Here is a 15,675-nt window from a genome sequence, read left to right as displayed (position 1 = left end):
CTGATGTCTCTCACCTGATCTTCGCGGTCACTGAGCGCTATGTATGTTTGTGACAGTACGACGTTCTGCAGTCGATTGGATGTGACAGTTCTCTAAACTTCCTCAATAATTTTTCGCGAAAAGAACTTTTTCCCTCCAGGGAATCCCATTTTAGTTCAGGGATCGTTTCCGTAACATCCGCGAGTAGATAAACGTCGCGGTAACAGTTCTAGCAGCTCGCCTCTGAATTACTTCCATATCTTCGTTTAATCTGGCATCATGGGGGTCAGAAACACGGTAAGAGTACTCAAGTAGTCTCACATATATTATGTAAGTGATTTAAAATCGAAAGATTTTATTGCCTTCAAATTAAATTCTCCGTTCACATTAATGTGGCCACGTGTCAAAAGCCAGAATGACCACATTTTTCAGCGCGGACTGCAGCGAGAGGTCCAGCAAAAGAGACAATGAGGTTCTGGAACATAACGACAGGGATGTGGAGCCCCGCCAACTTCAGTCCTGTGCCCAGCTGCATTATGTTTCTGAATTTAGGATCCACGCGTGAGTAGCCCGATCGGGGAGTTTCGTGGCCAGATGAGTGCGGTACATCCATCATGCTGGTCTCCGAACTACGCACGTGCACTGCCAGCTGCGTCACACTGGTAGATGCCACTGAGATGACGAAAAACAAACTGCATGTTGGAGTGGAAATTCAGGATAAATGTAAATTGTGTTGATAGATTATGGCTTCCAGAGTAATAAGATCACATAGGCAATACCACGAAAACGTTTCAAAATCCATAACGCTTGCAGGATGTTTGCTTTCAGACGTTTTTTGCTACACACGCCAACGGCCATCTGACCGATGGAGCACAAAATATGAATCATCTGGAAACGGCCACCTGTCGCCACTCAGTCGATGTCCACTTGCATTCGTTGCCGATATACAGTAGCCAGAATAGCTGCATGAACCAGGGCAATGCTGCGGAGACCCAACGGTCATTGAGACACTGTTCGTTGGCCTTTGGTTCATCTGGATGGTCAACTGCTCAACATTTACACGTCTATTCACCTGAATACATTTCCGCAACTGCTCTTCACCACTGTCGTCTATGGCCTGTGATGCAGCATAGTTGCCTCGGCGCCAGTTCTCGGTAGCGCCATTTTGGCATGCACTATATACCGGGTGATCAAAAAGTCAGTATAAATTTGAAAACTTAATAAACCACGGAATAATGTGGATAGAGAGGTAAAAATTGACACACTTGCTTGGAATACCGTGGGGTTTTATTAGAACCACCCCATATTGCTAGACGCATGAAAGATCTCTTGTGTGCGTCGTCTGGTGATGATCGTGTGCTCAGCCGCCACTTTCGTCATGCCTGGCCTTCCAGGTCCCGAGACCTTAGTCCGTGCGATTATTGACTTTGGGGTTACCTGAAGTCGCAAGTGTATCGTGATCGACCGACATCTCTAGGGATGCTGAAAGACCACATCCGACGCCAATGCCTCACCATAACTCCGGACACGCTTTACATTATTCCTCGACTTCAGCTATTGTTGAGGAATGATGGTGGACATATTGAGAATTTACTGTAAAGAACATCATCTTTGCTTTGTCTTACTTTGTTATGCTAATTGTTGCTATTCTGATGAGATGAAGCGTCATCTGTCGGACATTTTTTGAACTTTTGTATTTTTTGGTTCTAATAAAACCCCATGTCATTCCAAGCATGTGTGCCAATTTGTACTTCTCTATCTATATTATTCCGTGATCTATTCACTTTTCAAATTTATACTGACTTTTTGACCACCCGGTACTTTTACCACGGCGGCAAGCGAACACTTTACAAACTTAGCCATTTGGGATATGTTTCTATCCTCGGACGTTAGTTAATTGCCTGCGTTTCTGCATTACAATGACCTCACTATTTTCAGCATCCTCCAGACACATTTTATATATCTTCCACTGTTAGTGCTGTCACCTGTCGTCTGTAAATAGTTATTGCACGTTGACGTCGAAATAGATGGGAGTCACATGAATATGTCTGAACCTCATTAATGAAACGAAGTGTTTTGAGGATGTGGTGTGTGTTTGTGTGTGTAAGCGTGTCTGTGTGTGTGAATTTCTTGCTGTTGTTTGTTTTGTTTGCAATAAATTAGAAAAGTGTGCAGATAATTTTTGTTTTACTTTCACACTTTTGCTAAAAAGAAACTGTTAAGCACGGTTATAGAAACAAGGATAGCACGAAAGCGTTATGCGACCGTGTTACAGCCCAGCGCCAGGAAGGCAGGAGCACGGTGAGCCGTGAGTGAGGCGGGGGACGCCATGGGCGCGGCGGCCCGCCAGCTGGTGCTGCCGACGCTGCTGGGGACGGCGTTCCCTGAGGCGGGGGCGGGGGCGGGGGCGGGCGCGGACCACGCCTTCCTGCTGGAGGCGCATCGCAACCTGACTGAGCGCATCCGCAACCTGACGCGCGTGCTCAGCGCCCTCAACGACTCGCTGGACCCGCGCGTGCTGGCGCAGTTCAGCAGCAACCGCAAGCTGGACGACCCGGCCGCCTTCTGCGCGCTCGTCGCCGCCTACTCGCTGCTCATTGCGGTCGGCGCCGCCGGCAACTCTCTGGTCGTGTGCGCGGTCGTGCGCAAGCCCGCCATGCGCACTGCGCGCAACATGTTCATCGTCAACCTGGCCGTCTCCGACCTGCTGCTCTGCCTCGTCACCATGCCGCTCACGCTCATGGAGATCCTCACCAAGTACTGGCCGCTCGGCCGCCAGCCGTTCGTATGCAAGATGCTCGGCACTCTCCAGGCCACTAGTATATTCGTGTCCACCATCTCCATTACCGCGATTGCGCTCGACCGCTACCAGGTGATCGTGTACCCCACCAGGGAGAGTCTGCAGAGGTTGGGGGCTGTCGTCATCCTCGTCTTCATCTGGATTTTCTCCCTAGTACTGGCCCTTCCCATGTATCTCTGGAGGACACTCAAACATCACGACATAAATCTCCCCGACATAGCTTACATTTCGTACTGTCTGGAAGAGTGGCCCATAGAACACGGTCGCGCTTATTACTCCATATTCTCGCTGATCTGTCAGTACCTGCTTCCCATCGTCACAGTCACCGTAGCGTACTCCAGAATCTGCCACAAACTGCGGTACAGGTTCACCAGCAGTTCTCCCGTGTCCCACAGTAAGGGTGGCGAAGCGACTGTCGAGTCCCCACTGCGCGTGAAATCTAAAGAGGATCGTCGCTTGAAACGAACCAATTCCCTGCTCTACTCCATAGCTCTGATATTCTGCATCAGCTGGCTGCCGCTCAATGTCTTCAATGTAGTGCTAGACTTGTGGTACCCGTTCGACAGCAGTCAGGGTGAGACGATGATCATCTTGTATGCGGTATGCCACATGATGGGCATGTCCTCGGCATGCTCCAACCCTCTGCTATACGGCTGGCTCAACGAGAACTTCCGCAAGGAGTTCCGTGAGATCGCCTCGTGCGCCTGTCCGTGCCTGCCGGCAGCGAGGAAGTCGCTGCGCCGCTGTCTCGACTCACTGCGCAGGCGCGCCTCGGGCGATTCGCGTCTGCGGCGCGAGACAACCGCCAACGGCTCCGGCCCTACTGCCGGGAAAACAGCCGCTCTCCTCGTAACAGCGCAGATCGGTGAGTAGCGTATCTTCTGCACATACCCTGCTACAGCGCAGATCGGTGAGTAGCGTATCTTCTGCACATACCCTGCTACCCGAGCACCGGGAGACGACGCATCAGATTAAAACTCTAAGCATTCTGCTAAGGCCTGATGGTAAATCTGCAAATATTATTATCTGGAAACATAAAATATGAGCATTTTATTAAATTCAATTTTAAATGGAGTTTCTTTCTCATGGAACCCGATCCAGTTTGGCAAACATGGCCAAAATAATCCCCCAAAGTGACAGAGAAAATGGTTTCTCTTAAACAAGTAAAAAACTATAGCTTCGATCGAAAAATGTTAAATAAGAAATTTGTAGTGCTTAAAAGGAACTGTCGATTAAGTATCGGTTAATTTGTTCTGTTTAGAGATATATCGTGAAAACCGTTAAAGATCTCGGCTCCAGAAGATCTCAGAAAAAATATATGTTTTAATTTCAAATCCTGAAAAAAAAATCAGTACTTTCTATCTTTAAAAGTTATTTTCATAAAATAAAAATTGAGATAGTTACTTAAAAAACAGGCCCAACAAAAGAGTAACTACTTAGGAGTCATTTCTTGACCCTTAGAGTTTATAAAACCGTAAAAATTGTTTAACACCATGGTAGAATAGCTTTTGCCCAAGATATACGCCTGAAACCTTTACTGTTGGGCCATCCAATGAGATAATCCAACCAATTACCGAGAGCGTCTTTTTTTTCCAAAAAACTCGGTATATCTCTGTATATCTCGAATAGTAATTAAAATCTATTAGCAGTCAGACAGCCGCACTGGAAGCCAGCTGCCCGCACGCTGTTGTGGACAAGTTTGTGACGGCCACGCGTTTCACGCTTCTTGTAAACCTGAAGACGGACCTATACTTCTCCAAATATGGTCATGATATTGTACCATTTTAAATGTTTATAACTGAAACGTTGATTATTCGACTATTATGAAGCTCAGTTGTAGCCGTCCTTCCAACTAAATCTTATAAAATATTTTTTTTAATTTTTCAAACAGGTGCTTTTTTGAGTTACCACAGCCTATACTTACAGTAAACACCAAATCTGGGAATGTAAACGTTAACGATATTTTTAACATTTTTTCGGTGTATCTTGAAACGTCAATCGATAGTGTAAAAAACATTTAACATGTTTAAATGGGAGGTATAGTTTTTTATTTATATAAGAAAAATGATTTTTTTTTAACTTCGAGGTTTTTTTTGCCATGTTCGCCATATTGGATCGAATTTCATGAAACAAAATTTAATTTCCTCGGCGCTTTTTTTCACATAATAATTTTTGCAGGCACTTCTCTATAATGTAAGAAACGTAGGCTTCCGCGACCGGTGTCTTACTGATTAAAATTCTTCTCGGTATTAGGCCGCCTCATTGCCAAAAACTAACGACAATAATAAACTAAAACCGACGTTTCGGCCGAATTGCAATGGCTTTCCTGAGCGCACGACTGGTTTTGCATGGGGATAGGTGCTTCTATTTATTACAGACTATCGATGTCTGACGTCACTGATGTGAAACTTTTAATTGGCCTTCTAATATGATTGGCTAGTCATGACAGGGAAGATGGAAGGAAAGAGGCTATTCATGGATGTCTATGTCCTCAACGATTGGTAGCTGTCCGCCAATTTAGTTACCTTTCTTATGATGTTGTCATCATGGCCGTTGGCATGAAACGTGTGTTGTAGCTCCTTTAATTCCTTTTTGATGTTATTGTCATCGCTTTTCCGGTAGGCTCGGGCAGTTAACGTTTGCAGAACAGAATACTTTTGAGGTGGGTGGTGGTGGCTCTCAGCGTGCAGGTACCGATTAGTGTGCGTTGGTTTCCGGTACACTTTGTGTCCCAGTTTACCTTAGGCAGCTCTGTATACTTCCAAGTCCAGAAATGGCAAGGTACCATTGTTTTCAGTTTCATGTATGAACTTTATATCTTTGTGTAGGCTATTTAAGTGCTGGAGTTAGTTTCCCAATTCCGCTTCACCTTGAGGCCAGATAACGAATGTGTTGTCCACATATCGTAGCCAACAAGTGAGACGTAACGGAGCAGAAGCTAGGACCGTTTGCTCAAAGGCTTCCATGAAGATGACCGCAGCTACAAGGGACAGCCGGGAACCCATTGCCACTCCATCTATAATAACATCAAAGAAGAATTAAAGGAGCTACAACACACGTTTATTGGCAACGGCTATGATGACAACGTCATTAGAAACGTAAATAAAACCAGAGGGAGCAGAACACGAGAAGAAGGCTAAGAAGAGAAGCTTTTACTAGTAGACTTACCATATGTAAAAGGCGTCAGTGAACGGCTAGGCAACGTCCTCCGCCGTTTCAAACCGATTTTTCGAAGCAGTGACGGGATCCACGAAATGATAGGTTCCACCAAGGATGTAATCAACAATCGTAACACTGGAGGTGTTTCCGAACTACGGTGTGACTGCGGAGCTACCTACATAGGAGAAACAGGGAGACCTGTCAGGTTACGAGTAACAGAACACGAAGTCTATGTACGATTACAACAATATAATAAATCGGCGATAGCGGAACACCACCGTGACTCTGGACAACCTATCAGGTTCCAGGAAGCCTGAGTTCTGGCGAAAGAATCGTGGATGCGAGAACGCAAAATACTGGAGGCGATCGAAATTATTAAGCAGCCTGACAACAAAGAAGATGGCTACAAACCCCCGGCGTCCTGGCTGCCGGCCATCCCAGTCTAACGGGCCGCGAGCGGTCTCGGGGCAGAAGCTACACGGGACACGGACGTATCTGCACAAACAGCTGTAGAACAACTGTCAGTCCACTTCTGCGCACACCAGGTGGGAAACTTGCCGACCAGAAGCCGAACGCTGATTGACGGACAGCTCGCAATCGTTTATGAAATGGACATCCACAATAGCTATCTTTCCTTCCATCTTCCCTTACGTCATGACTAGCCAGTCATATTAGAGGGCCAATTAAAAGTTTTACAACAGCGACGTCGGACATCGATAGCCTGTAATAAATAGAAGCACCTATCCCCATGCAAAACCAGTCGTGCCCTCAGGAAAGCCACTGCAATTCGGCCGAAACGTCGGTTTTAGTTTATTATTGGTGTTAGTTTTTAGCAGTGACGCGGCATAATAACCAGAAGAATTTTTATTACTTCTCCATAATGCATGAACTGTGGTCATGTCAGCTGGCACCGACTCTGGCTTCCGAACGCCAACATCAACTCACTCAAGCACACCGACCATATGCTGCATGATCTCTGCCGTTAGAGCTTAGCTACTCGTGCTGCACACACGCACGGGCACCTTGCCCCTATCCGTGCCCCTCGCCGTGGTGAGCAAGACATATCGTGACGCGACTGTAGCAGCTCATCAGGCTGAATGCGGAGGACGGAAGTTCAAACCCCGTCCAACCATCCTAATTTAGTAAATAATCTTGATCATATTGAGCACCCCAGCCAACACTAATGTTAAAGATTAATAAAAACCACATCAGATTTATTGTCGCATATTCATTATGTTGCGACCGGTTTCGTTCGTTGAACGTCTTCAGGTTGCCAAGTTGTCTTAAAATCATGACGTACATGGTCTGGTTTCATAGATAATATTGAGGAGTAAATCCAGTAACAGTAATCATAAACATTCTGCCAACCGCCTGGAGGAAGTAAGGTGAACCGACAAGGCATGCTGCATACAGTAAACCGTTTAAACAGTGACATCGCTGAAGAAGAAGTGGTCTACGGAATGTTGACCTTTAATCTTCCTTCCTCATTTACATCCTGGTTTATCACTACCGATCTGTCTATTTTACCAGTCTTAACATCACAGGACAGCTCCTTCGCCTGCGTCAGCCTTCTTCTCAGTCCTGTTTCGACCACCTTGTGCAATTTTCAGAACATCTGTTTCCTTTACACTGCTTACGTATTTCGGTAAATCTTACGTTGTGAGGGAAGACGCTGCCCATTTCTTTCAAAGAGTCTTCATTTTCCTGAGCGGGAGTTCAGGAACTTATACATATTTTACGTGGTTTTTGTAGAGAGTGTCAGAGAGCAGATTGCTTTTAACAATAAAGTTTATTTCAGTGAAATGCTTATGCAGTTCCATTAATGGCTAAAATGATCTTGACTGACTAGGCAAGTTAATAATCCTATGAAAATTACGAACTATATACGAGTTCGCATACAGGGGCATTATATTGACATAATTTGCCATGGCATGGAGCTTCCATATATGTGAGGACGCTATACAGGGTGTCAGAGGTACAAGTGTAGAAGTTTCCAGGCACGGGTTAGGGCGGTGTGCTGAACAACAGTACATCACTAATTAATTCATTTGCAGACTAATATTTATAGGAATTACAAATTGTAGGCTTTTAAGTTGGTTAGTAGCTGCAAGTACGCGCAGCGTAAATAAACCATTAATGTTTCTTTTCCCCTGGGTAGCTGGTCAGGTATTGAAGTGTGGACACGTGTACTCAAAACGTGAAGTCCATACCGACAAGCATAGTCCAGCTAGCGGGCAGTTACGACTGTGCAGGAAACATTAGGTAGTGAGGTATGTAATGTATCTGCGGGAAGACTGTTGACGCAGTGCAAAAATAACTAACGCAAAAAAGTGGACACTTGTTAAGGTATCAGCTAGCAAAGTATCTGAACTTGTACCTCTAACGTTCTTCATATTCTATTCACAACTTTTAGTCGTTAACAAACAGTCTTTAACGTATCAACACTAATATAGACTTTCCTTATACATTATTTTACGTTAAATTCATTGAACACTGAAGCGTCAAAGAAATTTCAAATGAAGACTCCCATTTTTTATTGCAGAATCATTGTCTTAAACATTTGTTTTGATTCTTGGTCGTTGGCGCTGTAATTCAAGAAAATCCATGTTCTCATTTTTGCGTGCAAAATAGTTACGAATAAATAAAAAATACTTATTTCTTCGTAAATTTTTATTCCCTAAAACTAAAACTCTCCCTCTCTCCCCATAAGGTGGGTTTGAGTAAGAGGAATTAGAGTTTTACCGTAACCATTTTCCACGCAAAAATGAGAACATGGATTTCCTTGAATTACACTGCCAACCACCAAGAATCAAAACAAATGTTTAATACAAGATGTACGTAGTTTTTCATGTAGAATCTGACTCTGCGATAAAGAATTGGGGTTCCCATTTGAAAAGTTAAATTTGTCTCCCGCTCACCCCCAGGGGGCTGGGGTGGTGAGCTAATTTTAGCTCCTGCAGATGTCGCCCTCGAAAATAGTAAACTTTGGATTCAACAAATTTTTTCGTATGAAGCTTATTTGACGAGTTATTCTGGTTCGTCAGCTTAAAATTTACACCCTGTATATTGTGAACAGCAAACTGTCCTATCACACTACCCTGTGATACTCCGGATATTACCTTTACACCTGTCGATTTTGTTCCATTAAGAGCGACGTTTTGAGTTCTATCCGCAAGAAAGTCTTGAATCCAATCGCAAGTCTTCTCCGATACTACGTAAGCTAGTATTTCTTTTTCATTAAACGGCAACGCGGGACGGTGTCAAATGCCTTCCTGAAATCAAGAAACACGGCGTCAAACTTAGCGCCGTTGTCCACTGGGTCTCAAGAAGGAACAGAGCGAGCTGAGTTTCACGGGATCTCCGTATGAGAAATCCATGTTGATTTTTATAGAGGAGATGTTCGTTTTCCTAAAACGTCATAATTCTTGAGCACAGGATGACGTCGAATATATACGTCCATAATTGTCATACCGCCTTTCTTAAAAACGGGAATCTCCGCTTTTTTCCAGTCGTTAGATATCTTTCGTTTGGTCAAGCGATCTGAGATAAATTGCTACTAGAAGGAGAGCAAGCACTTTCGCATAATCTTTATAGAATCTTATAGATAACTCACTGGTCCTGATGTCTGTCCACTACAAAGCGATTGTAGCTGCTTTTGAATTCTGCAGTCGATTATCTCAATATCTGCCATTTCGACGGTCGTAAAACGATTGAAAGAAAGGACAGCGTTGCGATCTTACGCGGTGTTATCGTTCTTCTCTAAAGTAACACGTCGAGGTAAGGTAATTGTGTCCCTTTTTCCAGTGCCTCGTGAATGTTATGTTAGGATGGATAGAGTTTAAATGTTCCACGTGTTCTTCAATATTTTTCTTTCTTTGTCACCACGCCACAAACGTGTCCTCCACGTGTCAATACAAACACGTTGGTTTGAACATGGTGGATTTTGGCGTCTTAGTCAAAGTGTTTCGTGTATAGTTCGTCATGACAAGCGATAACGGGCTATTCATTGTCACCCCATTAGTTTGTTCACAGTGATTTCCATTGAACAGGAAATAAATTGATGTTATAACGTGACTGAATGTCACCGAAAGAATCGTCGAACTTGCCCACGACTAGTTCCAAGAAATCACGAAATGGGAAATTCTTAAGGAGAAAGACCATATCGGACTTCGTCCGTGGTTATCCAACGTTATTGTTTCTTCTAGTTTTCTGTGCATATTGTATATAACCTGTCTTTTTCAACAGCTTACTCCTATTTTCTTCTTAATTTGGAACATCTTGCCCCACTGACGTTGTCAAAGGCTCTTTCTAGAGATCCTTAGAGCGTGTCTTGGTTTTTCTTCTGTCTTGCTTCCCTTATGAAACACAACAACACAAGAGATTTTCTGGTGCCTTTAGCTTTCCTAAGGCCAAAATGATCGTCCTTTAGCAGATCTACAATTTTCTTTTCCATTCTCACAGCATGTCATTCTTGTCAAGGGGTTATATGCATGAACTGTTAAGCTGTTTGTGTGCTAGTTCTCGCGCCTACCGGTATTTGTTATTGTCGGAACTGTCTGGATGATATTTTCATGAAAGTCTGACGGTACGTCGCCGGCCTTTTGTATTCTACACAGCAACCTGAATCGTCGTCTAGTTTTCATGTGCCCTAATGATTTCAGGAATTCCGATGGAATGTTATCTACCCCTTCCGCCTTATTTGATGTCAAGTCTCCCAGAGCTCTTTCAAGCTCTGAATCCCTATTGTTTTACATATCGACTCCAGTTTCTTCTTCTATTACTCTGTCAGGCATGTCCTCATCCTCATAGAAGCCTACAACATATTCTTTCTACCTACCCCTCTTTCTTCTGCTTTTAATTACGAAATTCTCATGGCACTCTTAATATTACGGCACTCGCTTTTAATTTCACCGAAGGTTGTCTTGCCTTCTCAACGTGCTGAATCAGTCTTTCGATTTCTAATCATTTTTTCCGCAGCCATTCATCCAAGGTTTCTCTGCACTTACTATTTATTTCATTCGTAAGTGCCTATCATTTCTATATAATCTATTATCCAAGGTTTCTTCACAGTTACTTTTCTTGTCCCTACATATTTGATGGCCGTTTTCACAGAAATTAACTCCTCTCCAAGTGAATTGGCTAATGCGGTGTTCCTAATCGCAGTATCCACATCCTTAGCGAACTTAAAACTCGTCTCACCATTCCGCAGTACTTCAGTATCCCACTTCCTTACACACTGATTATTTCGGCTGATTCTGTTAAACTTCAGTCTACACTTCCATAATATTGTGCATAAAACTAGGGTGAACACCCGGAAGCGCACCAATTATGCCGATCGGCAATTTTTTGGCTATGAAGACTAAGAAGCTTCTCTTCCTGTCACAACACGTTTAGACGAGATTCATTTTATTACATAACGTATGAGAGCAACACAAGAGACCATCTGAAGCCGTGTCTCCAGTGGCAATTCCCCTTTTTCATTGCATCATGGATTTCCCTCTAGAATACTTCTCTCTCTCTCTCTCTCTCTCTCTCTCTCTCTCTCTCTCTCTCTCCCTCCCTCCCTCCCTCCCTCTAAGTGTGCGTGCGTGTATGTGTGTGTGTGTGTGTGTGTGTGTGTGTGTGTGTGTGTGTGTGTGTGTGTGTGTCTATCTGTCTGTCTATCAGCCTACAGAATAGATGTTTGTCCTGTTGTCCCTGTCTCCATCATTTGGCAAATTTGTTTTCATTTCGTTGAACTTTGTAACCAGACGCGTTTCTTGTAGCTACAGTCGTCAGTTAACCTAAGGGAGAGAAGTGATGTGCGCCCTTTGTCTTGAATCTTGTGCTTCATCGTACTTCGACTGTTTATGCATCGTATTTTCTGAATAGAAGGTTGGGGATTAGCCTCGCATTCGCCTAAATTGGCGTGGAGAACCTCCTAAGAATCACAGTGTAACACTTGTAGCAGACCAAAGATCGTTAATCCGCAGCGTGGATTCGATCCGAGTGTGGCTCATGCGCCTCCCTCGGAAGCTAGAGCCCTGCCAATTAAGCTATAAGGGCAGGTCACTGAGTTTCCTTGCTACTGATAAGCTCACCTGGTGAATCGTTGAGCCTTTACAGGCGGCACAGCGGCAGCGTTGAGTCCCGTGCTTATCGCGCGCACTGCCTCTACACAAGCATAAGACAGCAGCGATCACAGAGACACTAATGTTTCAGGCAGACATAGTACGTAAAAACGTATAGACACTGTAAGAACGTGAAAGAGTGACAAAAGCACTTGCTCCCGGTAGGCAAATATCCCGAGTTCGAGTCTTGGTCCGGCACACAGTTTTAATCTGCCAGGAAGTTTCATATCAGCGCACACTCCGCTGCAGAGTGAAAATCTCGTTCCGGAAACACCCCCCAGGCTGTAACTAAGCCATATCTTCGCAATATCCTTTCTTCCAGGAGTGATAGTTCTGGAAGGTTCGCAGAAGAGCTTCTGTGAAGTGTGGAAGGTAGGAGACGAGGTACTGGCAGAACTAAAGCTGCGAGGACGGGGCGTGAGTCGTGCTTGGGTAGCTCAGATAGTAGAGCACTTGCCGGCGAAAGGCAAAGGTCCCGAGTTCGAGTCTCGGTCCGGCACAGAGTTTTAATCTGCCAGGAAGTTTCATATCAGCGCACATTCCGCTGAAGAGTAAAAGTCTCATTCTAGGGACAATCTTGTTTGACAGTGGCAAAGCATGTGGAATTGCTGTATTTGTTTCTGTTTCACGGCGGACTGTTCAATGCGTCCAAGCAGTGTGCAATACGTATGGCCACGAGACAAGACATCGGAATTGTGAGCAGAAAGTCATTTCGACTGCGAGGTACCAGAAGCGGGTTTCATCGCAGGTGAGCCGAAATTGCTTCCAAAACGTACAGGAATTCCTACAGGCAGTGAATAAAAATCCAGCCCCACCTGTTAGCGAGAGAACATTGCGACGGAAGTGCATAAATGAACATTTGGAGTCGCTCATCTTGCCAGAGGCCATTGCTCAATCAGGAGCTTATAGACGACAACAGATAAGTTTATCGAGCTGGAGGAATGTGTGACTTGCTTTCTGGAAACTCTTCACCCTATTACACCTCGACTGGCCAGAAAATCTCCTCACTGTACCCAGTAGAAAATGTTTGGAATAGAAAGCCAACCGCTGACATCAGCATCCCCGCAGTTTGATGAAATGCGCGATCAAATCATCAGCGAATGGCTTAACTTTGAAGCGACGTAGCTGCATAACTTGTAGTTTCACTTCCTAACCAAATCCAGGCGGTTATCGAACCCAGTGACGGAGCTACGCAGTATTAAGTGATGCTCCCAATGGTTTTTTAGGAGGTGAGTAATTTCTTGTTCGTTGAGCTAATTTGGCTGTGAAAAATACCCTACACAAGCACCTTTTTCGGAATACACACTATGTGATCAAAATTATCGGGATACCTCGCTGAAAATAACTTACAAGTTCGTGGCGCCTCCATCGGTAATGCTGGAATTCAGTATGGTGTTGGCCCACCCTCAGCCTTGATGACAACTTCCATTCTCACAGGGATTCGTTCAGTGAAGTTTCTTGTGGAATGGCAGCCCATTCTTCACAGAGTGCTGCACTGAGGAGAGGTATCGATGTCGGTCGGTGAGGTCTGGCACGAAGTCGGCGTTCAAAAACATCCCAAAAGTGTTCTGTAGGATTCAGATCAGGACTCTGTGCAGGACAATCCATTACAGGGATGTTATTGTCGTGCAACTACTCCGCCACAGGCCGTGCATTATGAACAGGAGCTTGATCGTGTTGAAAGATGCAATCGCCATCCCCGTATTGCTCTTCAACAGTGGGAAGCAAGGAGGTGCTTGAAATATAAATGTAAGCCTGTGCTGCGATAGTGCCAAACAAAACAACACGACCACACCTTAACAACACCGCCTCCGAATTTTACTATTGGCACTACCCACGCTGGCAGATGACGTTCACCGGGCAGTCGGCATACCCACACCCTGCCATCGTATCGCCACATTGTGTACCGTGATTCGTCACTCCACACAACATTTTTCCACTGTTCAGTCGTCCAATGATTACGCTCCTTACACCAAACGAGGCGTTGTTTGGCATTTGCCTGTGTGATGTGTGGCTTATGAGCAGCCGCTCGAGTATGAAATCGAAGTTTTCTAACCTCCCGCCTAACTGTGATAGTACTTGCAGTGGATCCTGACGCAGTTTGGAATTCCTATGTGATAGTCTGGATAGATGTCTGCCTATTACACATTACGACCCATCTTCAAATGTCGGCAGTCTCTGTCAGTCAAGAAACGAGGTCGGTCTGTACGCTTTGGTGCTGTACGTCTCACTTCCCGTTTCTACTTCACTATCACATCGATCACAGTGGACCTAGTTGAGATCCCCTGCTATACCCGCAAAACAGCTTCTTAGATAGTTTAATTTGTGGAAAGGGGCCAAAATGAGTGGCTGTCAGTTGCACTTGAACATACTACTTTATTCGTTTGACAAGCATTACAAGGTAAAGAAAACATTAAAAACAGAGCAAGCAAAACATTAATTTTAGAACTTAATTCCCGGCTAAATGCGCCATTCAATCTCACACCTCAAGGACAGAACAATTTTAATTTATAACCGGATGAAGCCCAATCACTTAAGACTCAAAAACAAGAATTTGAGTTTTAAAAGGCAGAAGGCCTAATGTTAAAACTTTTCTCTAAATTAGGCTGAAGGCCCAAGCAATTTCATGCCTTAAGGGCAAAACAACTTTAATTTAAAATCGACTGAATGACAATGACATAAGACTCAAAAACTGGAATTTGAATTTAAAAGGCAAAAGGCCTTACCTTCAAACATTTCTCTAAATTAGGCTGAAGGCCCAAACAATCTCACGCCTTAAAGGCAAAATAACTTTAATTAAAAATCGGCTAGAAGCCATACATAAACAAACAACAAGGACAAATATGAAAAGGCAGCACATAAAACGGAGCTCAGAAGTTTCCAATGGTCGGCCTGGAATTCAAACACTAACTCTCGCTTCGGTGAGACAGGCAGTCGGCCGAACAATTCTCAATCAGATGACAACTCAACTGACAGACAGTCAACAGACCAAGCGACAGGATAACTTCCACTCCACATGACCAGCACACAACAGGGAGTTCAATGGAACAACGCAGAAGGTATCGGCGCCAGCAAAGAATTACACATTCAGCTGTCAAATTACACGCCGTGCTGGACAGCCGCAATACGACGAAGAAAATACATTGTCTGAATTTACGTCAACGACCAGGGCAGGTAACTGGAACGTTAACGGCCACAAGGCAGAAGATTCCGCTGGTCACCTCAATTCAAAAATAATCAAGTTAAATTAAACTCCACAGGAGGGCGACTAGAATTTCGCCAACTTGAAAACACCCGTTGTTCCTCGTGGGAGTGTCCCAATAGCCCACAACGAAATTCAAACGACACAATGTGAACAGTTGGGGCTGGCTGGTAGATTAAGTAAAGACACAACTTTCGTGACAAGCGCCACGGAGACTTCCTCGCTGCTCCACGCCAACCGACCAACTGCCCTCACACGGCAAGACGGAAACGATAAGCGCGAAGCCAAAGATAGTACAAGGGTGCAAATATCGATACACGCTGCTGCTGTGACTCGCGGAGAGAGAGGATAAGAGCATAATCGCGATAACCGTGGGAGACTAATCACAGAATAGCAACCAAGGTTTAAAGCAAAGCATAACACGA

At 44.6% G+C, this 15,675-nt stretch overlaps 1 protein-coding gene across 1 annotated transcript in view; it reads left to right on the top strand.

Moving 5' to 3' along the window:
* The window catches only part of LOC126354348 (neuropeptide F receptor-like), a 238,848-nt gene that overhangs the window by 198,186 nt on the left and 24,987 nt on the right, over positions 1-15,675 (top strand). Inside the window, exon 2 of the mRNA XM_050003923.1 lies at positions 2,255-3,644. Within this exon, the coding sequence (XP_049859880.1) occupies positions 2,309-3,644 (1,336 nt within the window). The 5' untranslated portion in view covers positions 2,255-2,308. The remainder of the gene's footprint in view (positions 1-2,254; positions 3,645-15,675) is intronic.

This window comes from Schistocerca gregaria, chromosome 3 (assembly GCF_023897955.1).
Source record: "Schistocerca gregaria isolate iqSchGreg1 chromosome 3, iqSchGreg1.2, whole genome shotgun sequence".
Lineage (NCBI taxonomy): Eukaryota > Metazoa > Arthropoda > Insecta > Orthoptera > Acrididae > Schistocerca > Schistocerca gregaria.
This window is presented reverse-complemented; position numbering and strand designations above follow the sequence as displayed.